Source organism: Protopterus annectens, chromosome 7.part1, assembly GCF_019279795.1.
Source record: "Protopterus annectens isolate FY-2018-M chromosome 7.part1, PAN1.0, whole genome shotgun sequence".
Lineage (NCBI taxonomy): Eukaryota > Metazoa > Chordata > Ceratodontiformes > Protopteridae > Protopterus > Protopterus annectens.
This window is the reverse complement of record NC_056740.1, coordinates 427,497,011-427,523,071: the sequence shown is the minus strand read 5'-3', so window position 1 is coordinate 427,523,071 and position 26,061 is coordinate 427,497,011. Positions and strand designations below refer to the sequence as shown.

The 26,061-nt window shown below is 39.9% G+C and overlaps 1 protein-coding gene across 1 annotated transcript in view; it reads left to right on the top strand.

Annotated features, from left to right (window-relative positions):
- Positions 1–26,061, top strand: part of STAB1 (stabilin 1) — a 2,761,215-nt gene that overhangs the window by 86,681 nt on the left and 2,648,473 nt on the right. Inside the window, exon 2 of the mRNA XM_044078505.1 lies at positions 5,631–5,764. Coding sequence (XP_043934440.1) covers positions 5,631–5,764 — 134 coding nt within the window. The remainder of the gene's footprint in view (positions 1–5,630; positions 5,765–26,061) is intronic.

Here is a 26,061-nt window from a genome sequence, read left to right as displayed (position 1 = left end):
GCCAACAAATGTATGACAGTATCCTTTGGCAAGCAAAAAGCTCCTTGTTACTATCACATTGACAACGCACCTCTGAAAATTGTACCAGTAGTTAGGGACATGGACCTTATGTACAAAACAAACTGTTCTTTGAGTTCCATGTATCCACTGTTGTAAGAAAGTGCTTTTCTTTGCACAGCGTATTGCTAAGGGGATGGCATATACATTCCATTGTATTCTGCTCCCATTAGGCAAGTCATTAATCCCCACATTTTCTTACTAAGAAATTCAAGGGTCTAAATCATAGAAACTATGCAGACCATCTCAAAGCCTTGTCCCTCTTCTCAGTGTCAAACACGCTACTGAGGGCCAATCTCTGTCTTGCATACAGAGCTCCTGTCAGACCTACGGCATGTTCACAAGTCCGATGGGAATAATAATTAGATCAAGAGATCTAAATCTCATTTGCAGCATAAATAGAACATGTTGCAGGGATAGATATATATTCCTGGAGGGACAGATTTATCTCCAACCGACTGCTGTGTCTTTGAAACAGAGCACCTCTATGACACTGTTCAAGAAGATCCCAGGTGAGTGCATGGGGCACCATAAATTCTTACAGGGATAGCACCCACACTCCTCCTGGACGTTGGAAGTCATCACTAAATGCAATCTAGGGTATTGACTAGTACCTCTACAGTATTACATTTGGTTGAAACGGCCAGGCTTAAAATGACCTCCAGGTCGATAGCCTAGTAATCTCCTATGATCCTATAAGCCTCTATTAAAGAGAATACCACTTCTTTGGAATCAGTTTCCTGTCTATGTAAAGCAAAGTACTTTTCTTAAACTATTCAAATACAATCCAGACAAATGAATGGGTAATGACAAATTCACCCAGGTTTACCACTCTTGTCCATATACCACTATAGCCCACACTCACCTTGTTTATACCCTCCGCTATGCCTCACCTATTCTCACCAACCTTAGAAAAGCAGACCTAGCTAAGCTTGACTCCTGCTATAACACAAAATTGCCAGATTTACCTCTGACTCCCCATTAAAATCTCACCACTGCTCATCCTTGAAGCAGCTTAACTGGTTGGAGCTTCCTCAACTCCTACAATACAACCAACTCTTTCTGGCCCATAAAATCCTATATCAGCCAAGAAAAACCCTGCATTGCAAAACCTACTTCACCTACATACCAATAAGAGAACTCTTCGCTCCAGTAACAAACTTATTCTCATGGTAACTAAGTCCAATAATACTACAGGCGACGCCCTCTTTTCTAATTATGTATCCAAAATTTGTAACGTTCTACCCGGTAATATAACTACTATCACTTCATTTACACAGTTTAAAAAAACACTAAAACTACATCTCACTAATAACTGACTAAACTACTGCACTATACTAGGCTAGACCCTCCCCTAAGCTTGACCCTCCTCCACCTTTCTATTTATGCACCTTAAGATGAATAGTAAGGAATATGTTTAATGACTGTATAAATTGCATGCAATATAATATAAATAGATTGATGTTACAGGATTGACTCTAGCAATCTTTATGAAGCTGTTGTTTTACACATCTCTACAGTAATGATCCTGATGCTTTTATTATCTCATTTAGAAGAGTTACTCTATTACTGTATAGTTTCTCTGTCTTACTAATAGTTTCTCCTATGCATGTACATATTAATATTAATTAAGACTCTCTGCATTTTGTATGTATTTTTCTTTGTATACTTGGTGTGAAGGCTGGTAGAGATGGGTGAAGGCTGCCAGCCTAGCCAGATAGAATTGTGCAGATAATTCTATAATTTGTAAATATGAATGCTGAACTTAAAATAATGTGGCAACATTGCCATCTGCTGTAAAGAAAGCTAAGTCAAGCATTTCTTGTTGGTCCTTTGAAATTAAAATTATTTCATCACTGCCTTTGATGTTTTACAAGTCAACTCCAGTCCGGCTAGATGAAGGCTTCCTGCCTATTGTTTTAAGGTTAAAGTTAATGACCAGAATTTACATGTGGAATTTCCTTTATTGCTCTAAGAGTAAAGAATGTAAATGCAGTTTCTGCCAGCCTGGGAACACCAGGAAAGTGTGAAATTATGTTATGTTTTATCAAAACTGCAGTTTCAATTTAAACAGTGAGAACCAGAGATTATTAAGCATTTTTGTCTGACTATCCCAACTCAGCACTGCCTCATGCTCTCTTTATGTAAGTAGTATGTTAGAACTGTGTTTTCTCCTAGAAGTAGCTATGAATTAGAAAATATTAGACTGTGTTTTTCTGTTATGTCAGAACTGCACTACTGATTTATTTTAAGTATTTCTGTGTGATCTCTGAACTTTTGACTAGCACTGTATAGTAGAAAATATTGTCTTGTGGTTTTAATTATTTATTATTAAATAGTTTAAAACCATTTAACTGTGGATGGTTTGTGTAGAGATAACTTAAGCTCTAGAGTACATTGAATATTTATAGAGTTTACTGCCCAGGCCACTCTAATAGCTTTAGCCCTGGGCTATACTACCAATTGGACATTAATATTGCACAGTAATAATTGGACACCCTTTTAAGGGCCTTTGAGTAGCTGATAAGTATTAGCGGGGTGATGGCAATAATTACTACTGTATCTTCTTCTTCTTTTGACTTTTTCCCAGTTAGGGGTCGCCACAGCGGATCACCTTGTCTGCACATTGATTGGCAGTGGAGTTTTACGGTGTCGAGTTGCCAGCCCGGCGCCCAACCTTCCATAGAAGGCACACTCACACGCACGCCTAGGGCAAATTTAGTGTATCCAATCCACCTGCAGCATGTCTTTGGGATGTGGGAGGAAACCGGAGCACCCGGAGGAAACCCACGTGACCACAGGGAGGACATGCAGACTCCGCACAGAAGGCACCCCAGCCGAGGATCGAACCGGAGAACCTCTTGCTGTGAGGTGGCAATGCTAACCACTGCACCACCGTGGCCGCCCGCAATAATTACTACTGTATAATCTGGGTAAAAGGAGCACAGCTGGAGAACCTGTGCCAGCCTTCCCCAGAAGTGTTTGTGTGGTTGTGTAAACTTTTATCTCAAAGTGTGTGTGTGTGTGTGTGTGTGTGTGTGTGTGTGTGTGTGTGTGTGTGTGTGTGTGAGAGCTACTTGGGCAGGGACATGAAGCACTGGTTGGACAGAGAGGGTGCTGGAGATTTTAGCTTGCCCAGCTAGGCTGAGCGCTGGACCCTATAGCTGTGCCAGTGGGGATTCTTATAGGGGACTTGGGGAGCAAGGGAGCGACCAGCCCCGGACTGACTGTGATCTCTGTGTGCTCTTAAAGGAAATTGCACTTTACTGAGTGTATTTGTTATTCTTTCCTCTCATATGAGACACCCTCTCTGGTGTTAGTGGTGAGGATCGAGGCTCCTTGATTGCTGGGCCAGGGCACAGGCGTCACACTTGGTTTTTTTGATTTTTATATTACTTATTATTGATGTCTGTGGAGCTTTTCTCCCCGGGCCTCCACTGAAAATGGACGTGTGTCCAGTGGACTATGCCAGTTAACAAATGTAAAATAAAATAAATAAATAAATAAATAAATAAATTGTCCCTCATAGATAGGGACAACATGTACATTCTCTGCTCATCTCTGTGTTATTCATACTTAAAATATAAGAGTTAAAAATCATGGGAATATATGGTTAAGCCTCTAAAGATCCTCATGAATCAATAGCCTAGTAAGCACCTCTGAACCTATAGTATTTAAAATACCTGAAATGTTTAGTAAATGTACTGAACTGAAGACACAAGCTGATAATCTGAATGTGTTGGAAGAGTCTTTTGAAATGAAAAAAATCCCAGTTTATTTAATTAACAAGAATGGATGTTACAAATGTTGCACGTGGGGTTGAAGAGGGATTGCTGTGGATGGTAGTGAGAAAGGAGAAAAGTGGGTTCCTATTTGTGGCAGTCAGTCTGTGCATATGCAGAAACTAGTGCAACAAACCAGTTCAGCATTCTAATCAGGTTTGTGTGGTAGAACATAAGAAATGCAGGAAAGTTAGTCTTGGAACCAAATGAGAAGCTATGAATATATACTGCAGGGAGACCATAATACCTAGAGAGTGAGGGGGACCAAATAGAATTGGCTGCTAGGGAGAGGGGGCTCAGAGATGCAAAGGACTGAAATGAGATGAGAGTCTACACAATAACAGGTGTTTAGAAAAGTGGGAGCAATAAAGTATTAATGGTGAGCAGATGCCAAAACTTGTCATGTAAAAACTACAGAAAAGTATTAAAGAGAAGGGTTGCCTGAAGGAGACTGAAAAATATTCTGCAAAGATGCAAACTGCTTAAACATAATGACTGCAGCTGTCAAGGACACTTTTGGTTACATCAAAACAAGCATCAGTGTGACAGACAGCTGCCTTCAGCTAAACTGTGGCTTCAAATGACTTTGGTGGATGTTTCCAAGCAAGGTATCAACAATGCAGGGAGGAATTGTCAGCCTGTTGAATGTATTTCACCATTACAACAGGCTAGGAGACAGGGTCACTAAATGGCCAGGTCTTCAGGGGAGATGAAACAGTCACTCTCTCTTGACTGTGCTACAGTGTTATAGCATGAGGCCCCATGGTCACTAAATGGCTAGACATTAGAAAATGTGAAAAATGAAAGGAAATGGGGACTAGATAAACTAAAACCTGGATTGTGAGAAGGAGGAACAGGGTAGAAATATTGTACAGATTAACTGTTTTTGTTTTTCACTGGCTGCTATGCAAATGTAGAATAATACAGTGCAATACTGATTTCTTAATTAAATGATGCAAAACATTTAAATCCTACAGAAGTAACAACTGTAACGATATAAAGGGATACAGCTAATGAAGGGTAACAAACAATAACTCTGTGCCAAAATGGCAGCTGTTTAAAGAGGTTGGAAACAACAAAATATTACTTCAAATTAGAGATCAAAACTTTACAAATAAGGAAGATGGTATGTAAAAACAGTAGATGAATACACTATGAAAGAGAAGGGATGTCTAAAGTGGGTGGGAAGGGATTTTGCAAGCTATAGACCATTTTAACTTAATGATGCCAGCTGTAAAACTGTAATGAACACTTCTATATGAATCAAAATAGGTAGTGTGTCATGAAGGCAGCTACATAGGTAGATGCCATCAGATGAGGTACTGGCAGTGTGGGAAAGAAGCAGCCAGCCACCTGAATGCATTTCACCAACTACAGCAGGCAAAATACAGCAAAATAAAAATCCCCTAAGGGCTGTCTGGGTGATAACAATGATGACGAATGTGCACCCTGATTAGCTTTTACATTGAAACGAATGTATAGCTGGAGCTGATGATCAGCTAGCATGGTGATGGTGGTGGTGGGTGGGGGGGCAGATTTTTATTCCATTAGCTGCTTTGTCCTGGATATTTCTGAATAATATCTGATTGTTGGTAGGCCCATGCTGCTGACTGGTTTAATGCTTATGCAAAGCAGTACACCATTATGATTCAAAGGCTGTTGCTATGACTCATGCACATTATAATTAAATATTTTAATAACTCCAGATGTTGTTCTAAAGTTCACTGTATTTGTCAAAACACACCTTCTTGATCTAATATATGTTTCTATTTTTCTGCCCAAATTAAACAGACGCCTAATCGATGTGATGAAAAAACTGAAGTGACCTATCACATTCCTTGTACATCTTGTGCGGCTTCAAAAACAGGCACTTGTCCAAGAGGGTTCAGAAAGATCACTAATGGAACTGGAAAGCGTGGTTGCAGGTAGTTACTTCCTAAGTAAAGTGTCATTAAGTGGCAATTAAGTGGTAATTAAGTGGTAATTATGTCATTAAGTGGTAATTATGTCATTAAGTGGTAATTATGTCATGAAGTGGTAATTATGTAATTAAGTGGTAATTAAGTGGTAATTATGTCATTAAGTGGTAATTATGTCATTAAGTGGTAATTATGTAATTAAGTGGTAATTAAGTGGTAATTATGTCATTAAGTGGTAATTATGTAATTAAGTGGTAATTAAGTGGTAATTATGTCATTAAGTGGTAATTATGTAATTAAGTGGTAATTATGTAATTAAGTGGTAATTAGTCTTTTCATTTTTGTTCTTTTGTTTGCAAGTTAACAGGATATGTAAAGCATAAGCCTAACAAATTGTAGCCAACCCAGTTTCATAGTGTTTTTTTCCCAGTCTTGGATACAGTACAAACAATCTGGGTTTGGTGTTGACAATGGATATCTGAAATACAAGTTGTGTTGAAGCTTAGTGCTACAGGGGAAGGAGGAGGTGTCTTGTTGCTCTTACACTGCCTTTTGGTGATTGATGAAAACGCAGTCATAAGAGGGGACCGAGTGTACCATGACATCTACATGAGGGGACTGAGTGTATCATGACACCTACATCAGGGGATTGAGTGTATCATGACACCTACATGAGGGGACTGAGTGTATCATGACACCTACATGAGGTGATGAGTGTATCATGACACCTACATTATTGTGCTCCCTGGGTGATTACATCAAGGCAAAAAAATGAGGGAAATGGCTTCCTCCAGCATCTCATCCTGCTGTTACATTTCTAGCCTTCTGTCAGAATAATGTTCATTTTTACACATTTTGCTTATTGAATGAACATCATCATCATCATCAACCCCATTTTTCCCATTTTTTATACGAGTTTGGGGTGTCCCATCAGCCATTGCCATCTCTCACGATTCAGTGCACTCTCCTACCTTCTTTGACAGTCATGCCTGTCACAGGTTTTCTCTCACACAATTCATCTATCCTTTGGTGGATACCCTTGTTTCCTCTTACTTTTTTTCTCCCACCTGTCACAGTTCTTCACTAGACTGTCTTCTGATTTCCTACATATCTCAGAGCTACCATAATCTAATTTCTTTGATCTTCTTTGCAATTGAAGCTACTTGGGCTTCTGCTCTGATGTCCTCATTTCTTTGTCTGTCCCACAATGTTTATGCTGGCACCCATCTCCTGCACTTCATCTCTAGTTTCCTCAACTGTTCTGCACTCACTGCCCAGTTATCTGTACCATACAATAGTACCGGTCACACCACTGTTTTGTACATCTTACTTTTCAGCTTCTTTAGCATTTTTCTGTCACACAGTACCCCTCTGAAACTTTGTACCAATTGCCTGCACCCCTGTGATTCTGGTTTTGACTTCCCTTCTCCTCTAACACCCCCCCCCCCGATACATGAAGCTGTTAGCCTGTTTCACTTTTTTACCTTCTATCTCAGTTCGGAGCTTCTTACAATTTTCTCAATTGCTGCCATTATAGCTGTCTTATCTGTATTCAGTTTGATCTCATGTGCCTTCAGTTTTGAATTCCATTCCCCTATCATTTGCTGTAGTTCTTGCTCAGAGTTTACCTGTAATGCCACATTGTCTGCATAAAGCAATTTTGTTGATCTGTCCCCTGTAACCTGTTTGCTAATGTCTATCACCAGTATGAACAGCAGTGTTCTACAGATGAAACATGATGCGCACCCACTGCCATTGAGAACCCTCTGTGAGTTTGAACACTATCCATACTTGTATCATTGGGTCCTTGTACATAGCCTGCACAAATTCTAACAATGTTTCTGGGACTTTGAACCATCTCAGAATTGCTAAAATCACCTTTTTTTGGACTTCATCATATGCTTTCTCCAAGTCTATGAATGGCCATTTGGACTCCTTCCTCATCTTTATCTTCTTGTCATCTATCTGTCTCATTGCAAACATGGGGTCAGTTGTGCTGCATCCTGATCTGAATCTATACAGCTCATCTCACATCTTACTTTCCACTGCTCTGCATTTTCATTTATCAATAGTATGATATCTCTGTACTCCCCACAGTTGTGAGTGTTCCCTTTGCTCTTGTCCACTGCTACTAGTATTGTTATTCTTCAGTATCTGGGATGTGCGCCTCTCTCCATATGGCCATAAGTACCTTCGGGAGCCATTTGTACCCTAACCCATCCAACATATTGATCATATCTGCTGTGACCTCATCTGACCCTGCTGCTTTTCCTGACTTCATTTTTCTTAGTTATGTTCTTACTTCTTCTAGGGTCGGCTCCTCTTCTTCTTTCATTGTAGGCTGTGTCTGGCTTTGCTGCACTGCCCTTCCATCTTCTCTTCTGGATAAAGAGGATGTTCAGCATCCCCCTTGCCATCATCTCATCCACTTTCAAGTTATCCTGCTAGTGAACTTATACTGAGCGTAGTGGGGATACATCTAGCAGAATGGTTGAGGTCTTCACCTTCCAGGCACAAGGTACAAGGTTGAATTCTGACCTCCAACCAATGTCCATGTGGAGTCTGCCTGTTCCTCCTGTGTCTCTGTGCAGTCCCCCCCCACACACCTGCCAAAAACATGCTGAGTGTTTCCACTTCAATCTCACACAAAAATGGAGCTGTGGGCAGCAGTACAGACTCTAGATGGTGCCCTATAGGGGGATTAGTTGTACAGACCACCCACTTTGGCATCCGCTCTGGTGTACAGTATCCTCAGATAGGAAAAAACACACCACAGACTGCAAGCCATGTCATAGCTCGCCTGGTATACAGTATCCTCAGACAGGAAAACACAGACCACAGACTGCAAGCCATGTCATAGCTAGCCTGGTATACGGTATCCTCAGATAGGAAAACACAGACCACAAACTGCAAGCCATGTCATAGCTAGCCTGGTATACAGTATCCTCAGATAGGAAAACACAGACCACAGACTGCAAGCCATGTCATAGCTAGCCTGGTACACGATATCCTCAGATAGGAAAACACAGACCACAGACTGCAAGTCATGTCAGAGCTAGCCTGGAATACAGTATCCTCAGATAGGAAAACACAGACCACAGACTGCAAGCCATGTCAGAGCTAGCCTGGTATACAGTATCCACAGATAGGAAAACATAGACCACAGACTGCAAGCCATATCAGAGCTAGCCTGGTATACAGTATCCTCAGATAAGAAAACACAGACCACAGACTGCAAGCCATGTCAGAGCTAGCCTGGTATACAGTATCCTCAGATAGGAAAACACAGACCACAGGCTGCAAGCCATGTCAGAGCTAGCCTGGTATACGGTATCCTCAGATAGGAAAACACAGACCACAAACTGCAAGCCATGTCAGAGCTAGCCTGGTATACAGTATCCTCAGATAGGAAAACACAGACCACAGGCTGCAAGCCATGTCAGAGCTAGCCTGGTATACGGTATCCTCAGATAGGAAAACACAGACCACAGACTGTAAGCCATGTCAGAGCTAGCCTGGTATATGGTATCCACAGATAGGAAAACACAGACCACAGACTGCAAGCCATGTCATAGCTAGCCTGGTGCAGGGAATCAAGTAGGAGCTTCTAGAATCCAGCCCTTTCCAAAAAGCTATAGATGAAGCCATGACCCTGGTAGAGTGGGCTTTGACCCTGCCTGAAATAGTTTTGATGTAGTGAGTATAACAAAAGGTAATAGCCTTAGATAAACAGTTGAAAATAGTCTGTTTTGACACAGGTTGTCCCTTCTTCTTACCTTCAAGAGAAATGAACAATTGATCCAAAGAGCTGAAATATTTAGTTCTGGCAAGATAGTATCTGAGATGTTTCAGAATATCCAAGGTATGGCGTATCATTTATCCTTCATTTTTAGGTTCAGGAAAAAAAAAACAGGGAAATGTATATTTTGGCTTAGAGTAAACTCAGATACCACTTTAGGCATAAAGGATTAGTTCTCAAAGAAACTGTCTGTATGGAAAATGAGATACGGTTGACACACCATAGCAGCTTGCAACTCAGATGACCTTCTTGTAGAGGTCACAGCAATCAGTACAGCTGTTTTCCATGTTAGAAGTCTTCCAGGTTAGCCAGTTTAAATGGAGCAAGTGTTGCTTCTCTGACACAAAGTTAAGATTCCAAGGCGGGGCCACCAGTTTACTTGTAGGCTTCTTGTGCAAAACACATTTCAATAACATTTTGATGTGAGACTCCAATGAAAGATGAGGATCCATGGGTAGACATGCTGAAATGGCTGATAATTGAACCTTTCTTATTCCATTTCAAGGCCATAGGATACTAACTCACACAAGCATTGTAAAGTCAGAGAACCACTATCCCTGAATGGGTGCTGGTTATGTTGTTGGCACCAGCCAGAAAACCTTTGATTTTCTAGCAGTAGACTTTTTTGCCTCTGGGTGGCCACGGTGGTGCAGCAGTTAGCATTGTCGCCTCACAGCAAGAGGTTCTCTGGTTTGATCCTCAGCTGGAGTGCCTTCTGTGCGGAGTCTGCATGTCCTCCCTGTGGTCGCGTGGGTTTTCTCCGGGTGCTCCAGTTTCCTCCCACATCCCAAAGACACGCTGTAGGTGGATTGGACACTCTAAATTGGCCCTTGCTATGAGTGTGTGCATGTGCGTGCCTTCTGTGGAAGGTTGGGAGCTGGGCTGGCAACTTGACACTGTAAAACTCCACTGCCAATCATTAGTGGACAGGAGGTCCGCTGTGGCGACCCCTAACCGTGAAAAGACGAAAGAAGAAGAAGAAGACTTTTTTGCCTCCATTAGTACATATTGAATATCCTCAGTAAACAGTGGCCTAAAAGGAATTAAGACCCTATCATCCAGGCAGTCAGTTGAATTTGAAGTTGATTGATGTCAGGGTGTATTAAACACACCCTGTTTTTGTGTGGTTAAATCCCATCTGGGAGGAAGCTTGCAATAATTGCCCCTACCCATGTCCACAAGAAAGGAAAACCATGGTTACCTGGGCCAGAAGGGATTCACCATAGTGATCTTGGGGGATTCATTCCGAATCTTCAGAAATAGACTGGCTATTACTGGAAAGGGTAGAAAAGCATACAAGACATTCCTGTCCAAGGAAAGGAAAAGGCATTTGTCTTCCAGGCCTTCTTGCATGGAGTCCGGGAACAGAGTCTTTCCAATTGACTTTTCAGAGAGGAGGCAAATAGGTTTATTTGAGGAACACCCCACAGATTGATCTAAACTTGTAAGACCCACTGATCTAGCTTCCATTTGTGAGGATTTGCCCTGGTCCTGCACAGCTTGTCTGCCAAAAAAATTTGCCCAGACAGAATCTAGTTTGCCTATCCAGAGAGATTGTACTGTAAAGCTGTATCCCAAGCTAATATGGCTAGTTTGCAAAGGGGGTACAACCTGGTCCCCTCAACTTGTTGATATACCATGACTGTGGTTTTGTCTGTAACAACTTGAAGAGGTGCCAAGGACCAAAGATGATTCAGAGAGTTGAGTGCTTTGATCAGGGCAAGCATCTCTTTGACATTTACGTGTTGGAATCTGGTTCTTGGAGTTCCACACACCCTACATTTTTATCCCTCTTAGAACTGTTGCCCAAGCAAATTCTGAGATGGCTGTGGTAAGTGACTGCTTTGGAACAGGGACAGAAGAAAGGGAGCCCTGGATTTAAGGACATCTGCTGTTTCTATCAAAAGATTTCTCTTTTGACAAACCCCAGCACTGGGATTTGAAAAGAGGGTGCTGGAGCTGGTAGCAAACATACTTCAAATACCACTGTATCTTTCTCACATGGAGTCTTGCCAGGGATATCATGAGAATTATAGAAGCCATGAGACACAAAATCTTGAGCTATTCCCTCTCATTGATCAAAGTTTGAATGGAAAATGTTAGGAATAGATCTGGATATAGATCTATTTTCCTGTGAAAGAAAAGCTCTTTGAACTGAGGTGTCTAGCTGACATCTCAAGAACACAATCTTGTGTGAAGGAGGCAAGAAAGACTTTTGAATGTTCTCTTGGAATCCCACCTAGTATAAGAAATCCAAGAAGGAGATTTCTGACACTTTAAAAAAGACTTTGCAAAAATGAGCAAATTGTCTAAAGATGGAAAAATGTGGATACGCTGTTACATGCAATAAACTTTAACTGAAGCAAGACATTTGTGAACACTCTGGTGCAATGGACAGTCCAAAGGGTAAAGCAGAGAACTGATAAAGTGATCCATACACACAAAACCTAAAGAAATTATTGAAGTCTGGATGAATGTGGGTGCATCAATAAGCATCTTTTAAGTCTAGTGTTATCAGGGAACTTGAAAGTGGAAGGAGATGTGACAGGTTGTGAGGTGACAGCATTTTGAATTTGTGCACTATTACAAACAAGTTTAGGAAAGAAAGATGCAGAACTTGTCTCCAAGTATTTTCTTTATTTCTTTGGCAATAAGAACATCCTTGAATAAAACCCCTTTCCCATTTGTGAAGGTGGAACTGGTTCAATCACTCCTTGGGACAGTGTGTGACGAAGAAGCAGTGGAAACAAAAGAGTCTGATCTGGAGGGTGAGAAATGACACCCTAGAAAGGAAGGATTTCCTGCCACTGTCATCTGTTGCCTTAATGAATGATCTTCAATACCCATTTGTATGAAACTATCTGTTGCCAAAGAGAAAAATGGAGTTCAGACTTCTGGAAGAAAAAAGGGGCCAGAATGGTAGGGTGTCACAATAGCCATTCAGACTTGATGGACTGTCCTTGGTTATGTGAAGTTCAAGGGTTCTTTTAGGAACCCCCTTGCCATTTTTTCTTAAACTTGTTTACATATTTTTGTTGAGACTATTTATTCTGCTTTTTGCCAAAATTGGATGAGGAGTTAGGGAATCCCTCAGAAAATTTGGAAAAGGAGAGCTGAAAAAGCTTCGAGATTGTCTGGATCAATTTACCCCTTTCATCACACTTTGTGATCACATATGCAGCAGAGGGGCCAAAAACTAAATCTCTGCCCAGAGGGGAATTTAACATCTCCTTTTTAACATCTAGGAGGTTCTGAGAATGCAGCTAGGCAAACCTCCTCAAAACAGAACCAGTAGCCACAGCCTCAGAGTAAGTTTCAGAGTCGTACACACACTATAAACAATGAGTAGTGACCTTTGCAGCAGAAGAAATTAAATTATTTAAAGCAGACTTGTCCTCACAAGAAGAAACTGCCGCTAAAACATTCCTCATACTTTCACAACTAGTAACAACAAACTTTAACAAATGAGCCTGACAATTCAAAATTCTGAAAATCAATGTTGCAGAAGTATATACCTTTCCCCCATACTTATCAATAATTTTCCTGTCCTTAACAAAAAGAGTAAGATTGGAATTGAGTGTTTAGCAGCAGTGGGATCAATTAAAACTACAGCTGCTGGGTCCGATTTGGTAATAGCATATATAAAATCTTAAAAGACTGAGGAAGTTTATACATCCTGTCTCCCTTTTTTTAGGGGCAGATGGCTGACTATCAGGAAAACTGCAGGCAATAATACTCACATCCTGTAAAGCAGACAGGACAGGAAGAATGGATGTAGGTTCTGGAAATTTCTTCTGTAACAACTCACAGGATTTTCTGAGGGACTAAGAAACCTCATTGTTCACCTACTGAAAACACTTACACATTTTATTGCTAGTAACAATAGTCTCAGAGAAAGAGAACCCCCCACAGGGAGGCTCAGAAACTGTGTTCACCTCTGAGCCTGAATAAGAAATCAGAGGAGAAAACCCTGCATCTGTCCCTACATCTTCCTGTCCAGATTCAGAATCTTAATTCTCTTCAGTAAAAGAGATATCCATCTTTCTTTTATCAGAAACTACTTTAAAACAAGAATCAATAGCCTGAATTAAACCCTGAGCCGGGCCCAGTAAACTACTCTTATCTAAGGAAATTTGAGGAGGAGTAGATACATGCTTAGTTTTCTGTTTCTTTCTGACAGGAAGAATGACAACAAACATGTTACTAACGGCAGCAGCAGTTTTCCCACAGACGGGCACAGCATTCTGACACAGCACAGAAGCCTTCCTGTTCCCTTTCCCAAGACTGACAAGAGTGGCTCTCCCTTGTCCACTGAGGGGACCCCAACAGCCACAGAAGACATGACTAACCCTCAGTCCATAGTGAGTGTAGGTGCTATACCAGATGGATCAGAGGTGAAAGACTGGTCTCAGGTACAATAAGTGGCTACAGCAGAGACACCCACTTGCAGCTGAGGCAAATCGTTAACCTGCTGTGGTGGCAAAGGCTATTTGCTTGACTTTTTCTTTTTGTGGCTGTAAGAAGGACCAACCATGGGACTGGTAGTCTGTTCCATGATCAAGTCAAAAATTATGCCTTTTTCCTGGGCAAGACAAGCAGCAAAAGCTGGTAAAAAAGTGAAAATCTTTAAAAGCCAATTTTCACAGAAAAAATAAAATAAAATTTCTCCACAAGAAAAAAAATGTTTTAAGTTACTTTACACAACTTTTAAACTAACAGGAAAAAAGAGCACTCCCATTTAAAAGAATGATAGTGGCAGTCCATTAAAACACAAAACTCCTAGCTTTAAAATAACTCTCCCAAAGACAAAAGCAATAAAACACAAACAAGAGAAGATGGAAGGCTTTTTCCCCAAAAGGAATGTATCTGCCCAGCAAAGCTACAGCACAGGCCAACCACTGATCTCTGAAAGCCTCAGAGGAGCATACTTTCAGCATCAATAAAACTCTAAAGGGGATGGTGCCCAAACTTGTCTTTTACTCAGAGCTCAGGTCAAGTTGCCTGAAGGTTTGGGCCTATAGATAGTGCCCTGAAGCTTTGCAACTTGTTGGCTATTATATCCTTGGTGGAATATAACCCATATAGCTAAGGCTACTCTAGCAGTGATTAACATGATAAACATCTGCCCATACTGCTAACATTTTTCAGTGGCATCCATTTCTGGAATATTCAATAAAACAATTTTCTCTGGATGTCTAATTCTCCTTTTAAGGATATTTCTTCCAACACTACAGCTTTTCTTAAGAAACATCTATAAGATCTTGTTTCTGTAACTACTTAACAGTTCTCATTGCCGTCATGTTTTTTTTTTCTGTGACAGTAGTGGATGTGAAAGTTGTAGATATACTTTTTTTCAATGAGTTTGCCATATCTGCCTTATACACTGTCAACAATTCCTTCTGTATGGTTTTCCATCTTTCACATTGCTGCTTTACCAACTACTTCAGCTTTAAGCTACAGACATTCCCTTGGCTATTGAATTCTTATATGTTCTACTTAGTTTCTGATCTAGACACGTGAGACTTCAGTTTCGTCTGATTTCATTCCAGAATCTGTTCCACTTTGTACTGATTGCAGGCATCAGAAATGTAACTGAAACAGGTAATTTGCTTTTCAGCCTTCTGCCCATTAACAGCAGTGCTGGTGATAGGCCGAGTCCCTACAATGAGTATTCCTAGATTCCAAAAGTTTGAGAAGATATTCCTTACAACAGTTGCTACACTTCTGTCTCATTACATTCTTCACTGTTTGGATAGTTCTCTTCATTTGTCTATCTCATTTCAGATAGTGTATTGAGTATTATATGTTTGAATTCTCACTGGTGCAAATCTTCTGAGTTTCCAGTGTTTGTATTGCAGACCATTACATTACACTGCATTACATTACAGTTGTTTTAGGATCATAGGAGCTTGCTAGGTTAATGCCCCTAGAACCTTTTTATGATTAGCCATTCATGTCCTGATATTTCCCAATTATCAATGCCCATGGGCAAGAATGGGTTTTGGTATATATCTGTGTCCTAGGACATCTACAAACTGCCCCTGTCCATAAGGCCCATAGGCAACAAGTCAGGGTTGAATTTGCAATTTTCCATCCATTGGTCCAAACTGCATTTGAATAGGCTCAGAGAAGAGGTCTGTTTGACATGAATGGGGAGTCTGTACCAGAGAAAGGGTAATCTCTGAGACACATACCTGTCCTTCCAAGATGTTTTGTTCATGTCACAGATGAGATTTATATCCTTAGATCAGATAATTCTAGTGCTGCTTGCTTTGTGAAATGTGTAGTAGATCTATCAGTGCTGGATTGGAGAATGCCTTGTAGGTTAGGCATAGATCACCTCTCAGTAGTATGTAGGAGATGGAGTACAGGGACAGGGTTTTGAGGCAGTGCACATAGGACATATTACTTACATCCTGTATTCTTTTAGTGAGGAATCTCTGAGGCTGCTCCAGCTGTTGCAGTTGCCTTGGTAGGTACTTGCCAAATGTGAATTGTACTCAGTTATTGGTCTCATGAGGGCTGAGTATAATGGGACTATATATCTCCTTAGATCTGGACATCATGCCCTAACCTATACGTTGTGCCAGATAGAAGGATTTTCTCATTACCATGGACTGCTTAAGAGCAGACGTCCACATTATGGCTGCCCATTCTGCCCTTTTACTTTTTTCAACATTTTGTCTCCCCTTTATTCCTTTCTTCCACTTTCCATTGCTCACCTGTATCTTCTAGAATGATTCTGTGCAGTGCCACTCCATCCATTCTGGTACTCTGCTCCTTACTCCACAACATTCCGTCCGGTATCCAGGGAGTAGTTAACTCCTACAATCTGCTGCCCCTTCCCCCTCATTCCCCTTCTCTCCTTCCTGCTCGGAATCACTCATGCATGTCTCCCTGACCTGATCTCAAGTACCAGTATTATGCCCCCCTTCCCTTCTGGTCTCATCTTAGAAGAGCTCTAGTTCCACTAACCTTTAGACAAATTCTTTCCATGCCATCCCATAGAGCTTTCTGTTCTAGATTTGTTCTAGTACTTTGATGTCTTTTCCTTATATGGCTTCCAGAACTGCAAAGAGTACACAAGGTGTGGTCTGCCCAAGGCCCTACAGAGTGGAAGCATTACCTCTTACCTTCTGGAATATATCCTTCCAAGAATCAACCACAGCATCCTCCTTGTTGCTGCCCCTGCCCTCTCACTCTGATGCAGTGATATAACACACGTGTGATCAACATCGCAGATCCTTTTCCTGCATTGTTACCATCATTTACCCTCCCCCAGCTGATGTTTCACACCAGGGTTGGTATGACCTAAGTGCAATACTTTGCATTTATTTGTATTAGACCACAGCTGCCACCCTTCTTCCCACTTTTTCAGCCTCTCCAAATTCTTTGGTGACCTCTTGCTCCTCCACCCTCCACTGCTTCAGCTATAGCTGTATCAGTAGCAGAGAAGATGCTGCTGTTTTCTATTCCCTCATATATATCTGCGACAAACAAACTGAAGAGCACTGGACCGAGGACAGGCCACTATGATATTCTAGTCAGTTAACTAATTCCTGATATTTTCCCTCTCACCACAGCCCTCAGTATCCTATGATTTAACTATGCATGTAAATTTAACTATGCATGTATTCAGTTTCACAGTCTTCATTCTACTCCCAATCCGTTCAGTTTTCCTATCAGTTTCCTATGCAGGATTCATAGGCCTTGCTGAAGTCCAGGTAGAGTACATGTACTGGTACTTTACTGCCAAGTACTTCACCTGCAACCTAATCATAGAACTGCATCAGGTTTGACTGATAGCACCTTCTGGCCTAGAACCCATGTTTCTTACTGTATTAGAGATTGCAGCCTCTGGAAATCCCTCCAGGTTTCCCCTGAAGATCCTCTTCATGACTCTCACTCCCACTGTTATTAAGCTAATAAACGTGTAGCTACCCAGATTTTACTTCATTTGAAATGGATTCTGCACTTGTTGTCTTCCTGAGTTCTGCCACTTCTGCGCTCACCAATGGTCTGTGGAAGATCTCTGTTGGGGGGTGGGACTTCCAGCATACTGGTCAGATTTCTTTTTTTCAAAACAGGTTTATTGTTTTAACATATAAGAGAAATATCATAACAATTTTATACAAGTAATTAAAAATAGATATTATTATAATATTCAACAAAACAACTAAAATATTTACAAAGACATCCACTACAATCAGATCAATTAATTAAACTAAAATACCATGCTATTGAAATTAGAATTTTTTTTACAAATTTTGTAAATTATCCCATACAATATAATAAGATGTTTTTCTAGTTGTTCTTGACCTAATTGTGTTTATTTCCATATGGCACACTATATTCATAACATTTTTAAATTCATTGAACGAAGGAGGTGTATCTGAAATCCAATTTCTGGTTATTATTTTCCTAGCCACTGCTAGAATAGACCATAACAAGGGAAGCTTAACCTTTTTAACACTTTGAGGTACAGGTGTGTTAAGTAATATAAGAGATTTAGAAATAATGAAATTATCTGTAAAAAGAGCCTGCAAAAATTCATTAATTGACTTCCAGTATTCTTTCAATTTTATACAGTCATAAAACATATGAGCCCAGTCAGCATTAATTTCTACATTACATCTCTTACATAGATTATCTTTATTATTTATTTTATTCATCATCAAAGGTGTATAAAAAGATCTATGTAAAAATTTCCATGTATAAAGTCTCCAGACAATGGAAGACGTAGTTCTATAGGCAGATTCCAATATATATTGTTTATCTTGTTGATTTGGTGGGTCCCCATTAATAGAAGTGAAATAATTCCAGTATGTATCTACACTGAAAAAGTTTCTTGTCTGATAATTTTATGTATGTATGAAAGTTTACCTTTATCAGAAACTTTATGTTGTAAATTTAATATCAAGTAATCAATCAGTGTTGGAATAGATTCTTTAACTGTTATAGACATTAGATCTATTTTATTAATGAGATGTTGTCTAAAGGTCTGAACCTCTAACCAGCAAGTTTCTCTTAGATCAAATTCTTGTTTTAAGAAATCTAGATTTTTAACTTTATTATCAGATATCAACTGATACCAGTATTTTAGATCATTATCTATAGCTAAATGAGTTCCTTCAGAAGTAGATGACAAAAGCATACCCTGAGTATACATTATAGGGAATATAATAAAATTCCATTCCCTATACTTAGGGTGCATGAATACTGCTCAGATTTCTGAGGATTCCCAGAAACAGACCATCTGGTTTATGTGCTTCATTTTCCCTAAGAATAGCCAGTTCCTGCTGAACTTCCTCTCTCTCTCTATCTCTCTTTCTCTCTTTCCCTACCCTGATGTCTTCCTTCCGATCTACCCTTTGTTTTCCTCTGTGAAGACTGAAGTAAAGTACTCGTTTATTAGCTCATCTCTTTCTTTTTCTTCTGTAATCTTTTTCTAAACACCTTTATTGAATTATCACTTATGACACAGGCACATTTACATTTACATAAAAGTAATCAAACTGTATTAACAAGTTAAAATTAGCAAACGTATGTTTCACATATATACATATCTCTCTCTCTCTCTCTCTCTCTATATATATATATATATATATATATATATATATATATATATAATCAATCAAACTGAACAAGCTGAGTTACATTGGATTTTCAGGCTTGGAGCTCATGGGGCAGAGGTCTAAATGAGTCTGTTTCTATAAAACCTCATTTGAAAGCTAGGAGGTTACGTTAGTATTTGTATCTATGGCTTTTAATTTTTAATTGTGAAGACTTGTTAGTAATTGTGGAGCTAATTGTTTAATAGATTTATTGCTTCATTATGTATTCAAGTGACTGAGTATATATTGCAGTATGTGAGTTCATTGTAAATATGTCTGAAGAAGCGGATTGACTTTCCGTGAAAGCGCTTACATTTTACATTAAAGGATTTTAGTGCTTTTTACTAACTTGTCTGAAGTTCGTATATTGTTACGTTAACTTGGATTCAATATTATTTGGTTTTGCCATCATTGGATATCGTATAGAGTTCCTTGTTGCTTGGGACTGTGTTTTATATATATATATATATATATATATATATATATATATATATATATATATATATATATATATTCCTATTACAAGAACGAAAGTTCACTACTTCGAACTTTTGCAAAAGTTCACTTTAATGAAAGTGAACTTTTGCTTAAGTGCACTTCACCGAAAATACCACAGCACAGTGGAGGACATAAAAAACAAGCTATGTCCTCCACTATGGTGTGATAGTCACAGACCTTAGTGTTAGGGCACAGGTTAGGGTAAGGGGGTAGTTAGTAAAGCTATCCCCCTTACCATAACCCATGCCCTAACCCTAAGGTTTGTGACTATCGCACCATAGTGAAGGACATTGCTATGTCCTTCACTGCGCTGCAGTCACCACGGACCGTAGGGTTAGGGCACAGGTCATAGTAAGGGGATAGCCCTAACCCTACGGTCCGTGAGTACTGCACGGAAGTTCAGTACAACACCCGTTCATTGTACTGAACTTCGCATTGTACTGAACTTAAGTGCGCTTTCGCTGCAGTGAGCATTCCATGCACTATTTCGAATTAGTGAAAATTCGATCTAGTGTATGGAACCCATATATATATATATATATATATATATATATATATATATATATATATATATATCATATAACCTAAGCAACATTACATAAATTATTCAATTCCTGCCCCCTTTTTTAAAAGAAGAAACATCTTTTGTTCTTGATCTTTTGTGTTAAATCCTTTTCAACTTTAACCTTTGCTGCCTTTGCCATCTTTCTTGCTTTTTTGTTCTATTCCTTGTAATGTGCCACCCCCACCCTTATCCTTCCACTTCCTGTAGGCCATACATTTGGCCTTAATTGTTAACGTCACATTCCTGTGCAGCCACACTGAAGGTTGGAGGAATGGCTTGGTGCAGCACTGAAGGTTGGAGGAATGGCTTGGTGCAGCACTGAAGGTTGGAGGAATGGCTTGGTGCAGCACTGAAGGCTGGAGGAATGGTTTGGTGCAGCACTGAAGGTTGGAGGAATGGCTTGGTGCAGCACTGAAGGTTGGAGGAATGGCTTGGTGCAGCACTGAAGGCTGGAGGAATGGTTTGGTGCAGCACTGAAGGTTGGAGGAATGGCTTGGTACAGCACTGAAGGTTGGAGGAATGGCTTGGTGCAGCACTGAAGGTTGGAGGAATGGCTTGGTGCAGCACTGAAGGCTGGAGGAATGGTTTGGTGCAGCACTGAAGGTTGGAGGAATGGCTTGGTGCAGCACTGAAGGTTGGAGGAATGGCTTGGTGCAGCACTGAAGGCTGGAGGAATGGTTTGGTGCAGCACTGAAGGTTGGAGGAATGGCTTGGTACAGCACTGAAGGTTGGAGGAATGGCTTGGTGCAGCACTGAAGGTTGGAGGACTGGCTTGGTGCAGCACTGAAGGCTGGAGGAATGGTTTGGTGCAGCACTGAAGGTTGGAGGAATGGCTTGGTACAGCACTGAAGGTTGGAGGAATGGCTTGGTACAGCACTGAAGGTTGGAGGAATGGTTTGGTACAGCACTGAAGGTTGGAGGAATGGCTTGGTGCAGCACTGAAGGTTGGAGGAATGGCTTGGTGCAGCACTGAAGGTTGGAGGACTGGCTTGGTGCAGCACTGAAGGCTGGAGGAATGGTTTGGTGCAGCACTGAAGGTTGGAGGAATGGCTTGGTACAGCACTGAAGGTTGGAGGAATGGCTTGGTGCAGCACTGAAGGTTGGAGGAATGGCTTGGTGCAGCACTGAAGGTTGGAGGACTGGCTTGGTGCAGCACTGAAGGCTGGAGGAATGGTTTGGTGCAGCACTGAAGGTTGGAGGAATGGCTTGGTACAGCACTGAAGGTTGGAGGAATGGCTTGGTGCAGCACTGAAGGTTGGAGGAATGGCTTGGTACAGCACTGAAGGTTGGAGGAATGGTTTGGTACAGCACTGAAGGTTGGAGGAATGGCTTGGTGCAGCACTGAAGGTTGGAGGAATGGCTTGGTGCAGCACTGAAGGTTGGAGGACTGGCTTGGTGCAGCACTGAAGGCTGGAGGAATGGTTTGGTGCAGCACTGAAGGTTGGAGGAATGGCTTGGTACAGCACTGAAGGTTGGAGGAATGGCTTGGTGCAGCACTGAAGGTTGGAGGAATGGCTTGGTGCAGCACTGTTTTTGTGCTAGAGCAATAGCAGGCCTGAAAAAACCGAGGAAGAAGCCTGGTGAAGGAAAAAAACATCATCAAATGTTGTAGAGTCTTGGAAAAAAGTAAATACTTTGACAGATAAACAGAGTTTCCCCAATTCTCAGATACTGTGCACTTCTTTCATGAATTTAGAAACCAACGAAATCCCAAGGTCACATCGTATTACAACTTTGAAATGTGATAAATGCACTTTAGTCTAATCATGGTCTGATTTCCATTTTATTTCAGTGTTATTTTAGTTGAATAAATACTAATCTGCCTAATCACATTCTGATTTTCATTTTGTTTTAGTTTATTTTTAGTTGAATAAATAGACTGATTTTGATGTTATTTTAGTTGAATTAATACAGTTTGGCCTAATCACTGTCTGATTTCTTATTTGTTAGTGTTTTTTACTTATGTAATTACAGGTTGGTCTAATCACTGTCTGATTTCTTATTTGTTTTACAGGTTGGTCTAATCACTGTCTGATTTCTTATTTGTTAGTGTTTTTTACTTATGTAATTACAGGTTAGTCTAATCACTGTCTGATTTCTTATTTGTTAGTGTTTTTTACTTATGTAATTACAGGTTGGTCTAATCACTGTCTGATTTTAGTTAAATGAATACAGTTTGATCTACTCATGATCTGCTTTTCATTTTGTTTTGATGTTCGTTTAGTTGACTAAATACAGTTTAGTCTAATCATGGCCGCCTGATTTCTACTTTGTTTCAGAGATATTTTCTTTGAATAAATATAGTTTGGTATAATCATGTGAATGATTTCAGTTTTGTTGTTTTCTTTTGATGAAGGCCCATTTATTCAACTGCTGACTTAGTACATTTTACTATGTAGACTGACAGTGTGATGAATCCCATAAAACCTAATTTAAAGGACCATATGAAAAATAACTTGATAGCTCAAGCACATTACACCATTCTATGTACGAATGTGTTCACTTGCTTAGTTATTTTTTTGAGCAGTTAGTTACAATAGGCTTATGACCTGCTTTTAACAGTGATGCAAGGTAGTAAATATTCCAGCTAGGGTTAATTTGGTCAGGGAACTAGTGAAATTCTCCAACTCTTGAATTCTAGGTAGAGGAAGGGAGAACAGTATGTTTGCTGTTGGTTACCAGTGGTTATCTACTGTTGTAGATGGTGTAATTAATAAATCAACCAGTGATAGAAGTGTAACTGAAAACACATTGCTAAAATTACTGGATAAACCTGAAAGAGAAGCATGGATTGGAGTCAAATGATTTAAGAAATTGATGTTTCTGAGGGGTATCTTATTTCCATAAAAAGTTCAATAAAAATGTTTCTTCTGATGTTTAACTGATATAAACTAAGTCAGTGAATGTCTCTATGCATTGACATCAGGAAAATAACAATTGGTGTATATTTCTGATATAGAGTGCTTCAAAGAAACTGGGTGTCTTCAAGGAGTTGCCATTTGCAAGTGCTATTGGTCACCATACCTCTCAACTATACAGATTTTTGCAGAATGTCCAGATTTTTGGCTCGTATTTTTGGTCCGTGTTTCATAAAATTGTGATTTTCTGGCAAATTAATGGCAAATCTTTAAATATTGAAGTTAGAAAATAATGACAGGCATTTGAGTTTGGACTTCATATCCTTCAGAAAATTCATGCTAAAGGAAAACCTGTTATTATATCAACTTTATAAGTTTGTTAGAGCAATATTTAAAATTCGTCCCTATGTTTGGGCCTTTGTCCCACTTTTACTCATGGCTTTGTCCAGATTTCTTCCTCTAAGAGGTTGAGAGGTATGTTGCTCACAGCTTTGTAGAAATGCATGAACAACCAGAAACAGATTGTGTCTGGAGGCCATTGGTAAAGAAGAAATCATGGGGTGATTTTAGAGAGATTACAGTTTGCAAACTGAAAACAGATCCTTTATACAATTTAAAAAAGGCATTTTAGATACTGAGAGCATTACTTCTTTTTTTGTTGGAGGAATGTGTGGCTGGGCATGAAGGTAAATATATTATAGATCCCAATGGAATCTGGACTTGAAATTATTGTTCAAGGGTGAATCTGAAAATTCACAATAATCAGTTGGTTCTTACATTTGGGCAATGTTATTTTGTGTTAAGTTGTTCTTTCCAGCCAACAATGTATTACATTTGAAGTAATGGTGACAGTACCCCTGATACAGTCCACTGCTTTCAGATTTGGGAAGGGGATCATTTGACACAAAAATGTAAAACCCACTACACTAGATGTAGCAGCCCATTGTATTTCTTTGTTTTATTTTGCTTTGACTGATGCTGTCAAAAGTAATTTATTTAACTACTAATGATGCTACATCAGTGTTTTTATTTTTTCAGAGTAACATACTGCTGGGTTCCTTTGAGTCACATCTGCTGAGCTTGGCAGGGGTAAAAGGTGGTAACAGTATTAGCGATAATGCACTGTTAATGGAAGTCGAAGTCACTTCTCCTAAATATTCCACTATAGGTGAGCAGGATATTGTCCTACATAATAAATATGGCATACTGGAGAATGAAGGAGAGAGTGTAGTGGTGAGAAGGGTGTTAAGGTGGTAAAAAAGAGGGTAGTATTGGTGGAATGGTTCATAAGGTTTGAAAAGGATGGGTGGGACAATAGATACGTTAAAAGTTTTATCTGCTACTATGACTAGCACGTTTGAGACATCTATTGGTTTTATACTGGTGCCAATCTACAACATGTAATATCTTTTGATTTTGCATATTACATAAATTTCTAGGGATGAATGCTAGCTTTTAAATCCGTCTGTCACGGTCCTGTTTGGTAGGCACGCATGAATGTTCTGGGATTGCAGATTTATTGCGGAAGAGTAAGGGTGATATATTAGTTGTCTGGGTTACTGATCCAGAAAGATGTGTCTGGATATCAGATTACATTATTTCACCTTCTTTGCATATATGGCTATATCGTCCTCTCTGCTAGAATGAAATTGCTTGAAATGGTGAAAATGCATGTGATGGTCTCCTTGGATTTGACTTGGGGTGATGTTTTTAATTTACATTTCAGAGGGAGACATTGGGGTCAGAATGTGAGAAAATATTTTAAAGTTTGTAACTTCGTTAATGTTAACAGGTGGGTCATCAGACAGTCTCCAGTATTTTAATGGAAGTTGATTTTTGTATTCTACATACTTTGTTCTCCCGCAATTTGGTGATTAGGAATAGATTCAGATGTGACATTGGAAAGCATCGCCTGAAGAAAGTTTGAAACATTTAAAACTGTAGCTTCAGGGAGGAGTCATGGTTTATGGTTCTGGTAACACCGTTGTAAACAGACTATTATGATATGACGGCTTACAATGAAAGCTGGTCAGCAATGTGGCTCAGTTTTATAGACATATTTAGGAAGGATTATATTTCTGCAGATAATCTGTGGTTTAGTGCTTACCAAACCAGGTTCAATGTCTTTTGAAGAAGAATATGCAGCTGGAAAATCAACTACATTTGAAGAATTTGAGAAAAATCTGCTCTAGAGGTGGAATTTGCTACTTTGAGCCTGAAGGGATGAAATGAATCCCTTTTTTAGTTGGTAGGAATGAAAGGAGGAGTTGCTTATAGAATATCCGAATGATGGGGATGGGACTGGACGTTTCAGTCGGAGTATGCTAGTGCAGCAGTTTGGCCCTGAAATGTATGGTACACAGTGAGTTATGAGTGGGTGGCATTATCTGTGAAACAGGTTTTGAATATACAGATTATGGATAGGTCTTTCACACCTGTGAAACTAGATTATAGATTATGCCTTGAAGTCATTAAAGAAGGACTCTGCAACAGGTGAGAACAGTTATGATTTTATTTTGATATGGCAGCTGGTGTGGAGGAGCATTTTTTGAGTGTTAAATGAATGGTATTTGGGAAGACTAACAGACTGCAGTGTTGGTTTTGTTTTATATTGGCAAGGACAAAGATACGGAGGATTTAACTAACTGTAGGCCAATTATAAAGCACTTACAATGGTGTTACAGTTAAGATTGTCAAAAGTACGGTTGTCAAAATGTCATGCTGATTGTTGAAATAAGAGAAGAACTTGGGTAGCCTTGTAAGGGACCTAGGGCCATTCCTTAGGCCAGTAACTTCCTATGATCCTTTGATCCTAGGATCCTATTTAAATCTATCATGGCAGACAAGGTGTCTGGTCTGAATGGCAAAGATTTTACAGAACTGTTGAGCTTGCTAGACAAGTTGCAGGTTCTATTCCAGTGTGAAGGACAATAAGCAATGTTTGGGTGTGTGGTGTATATAAGGCTTTT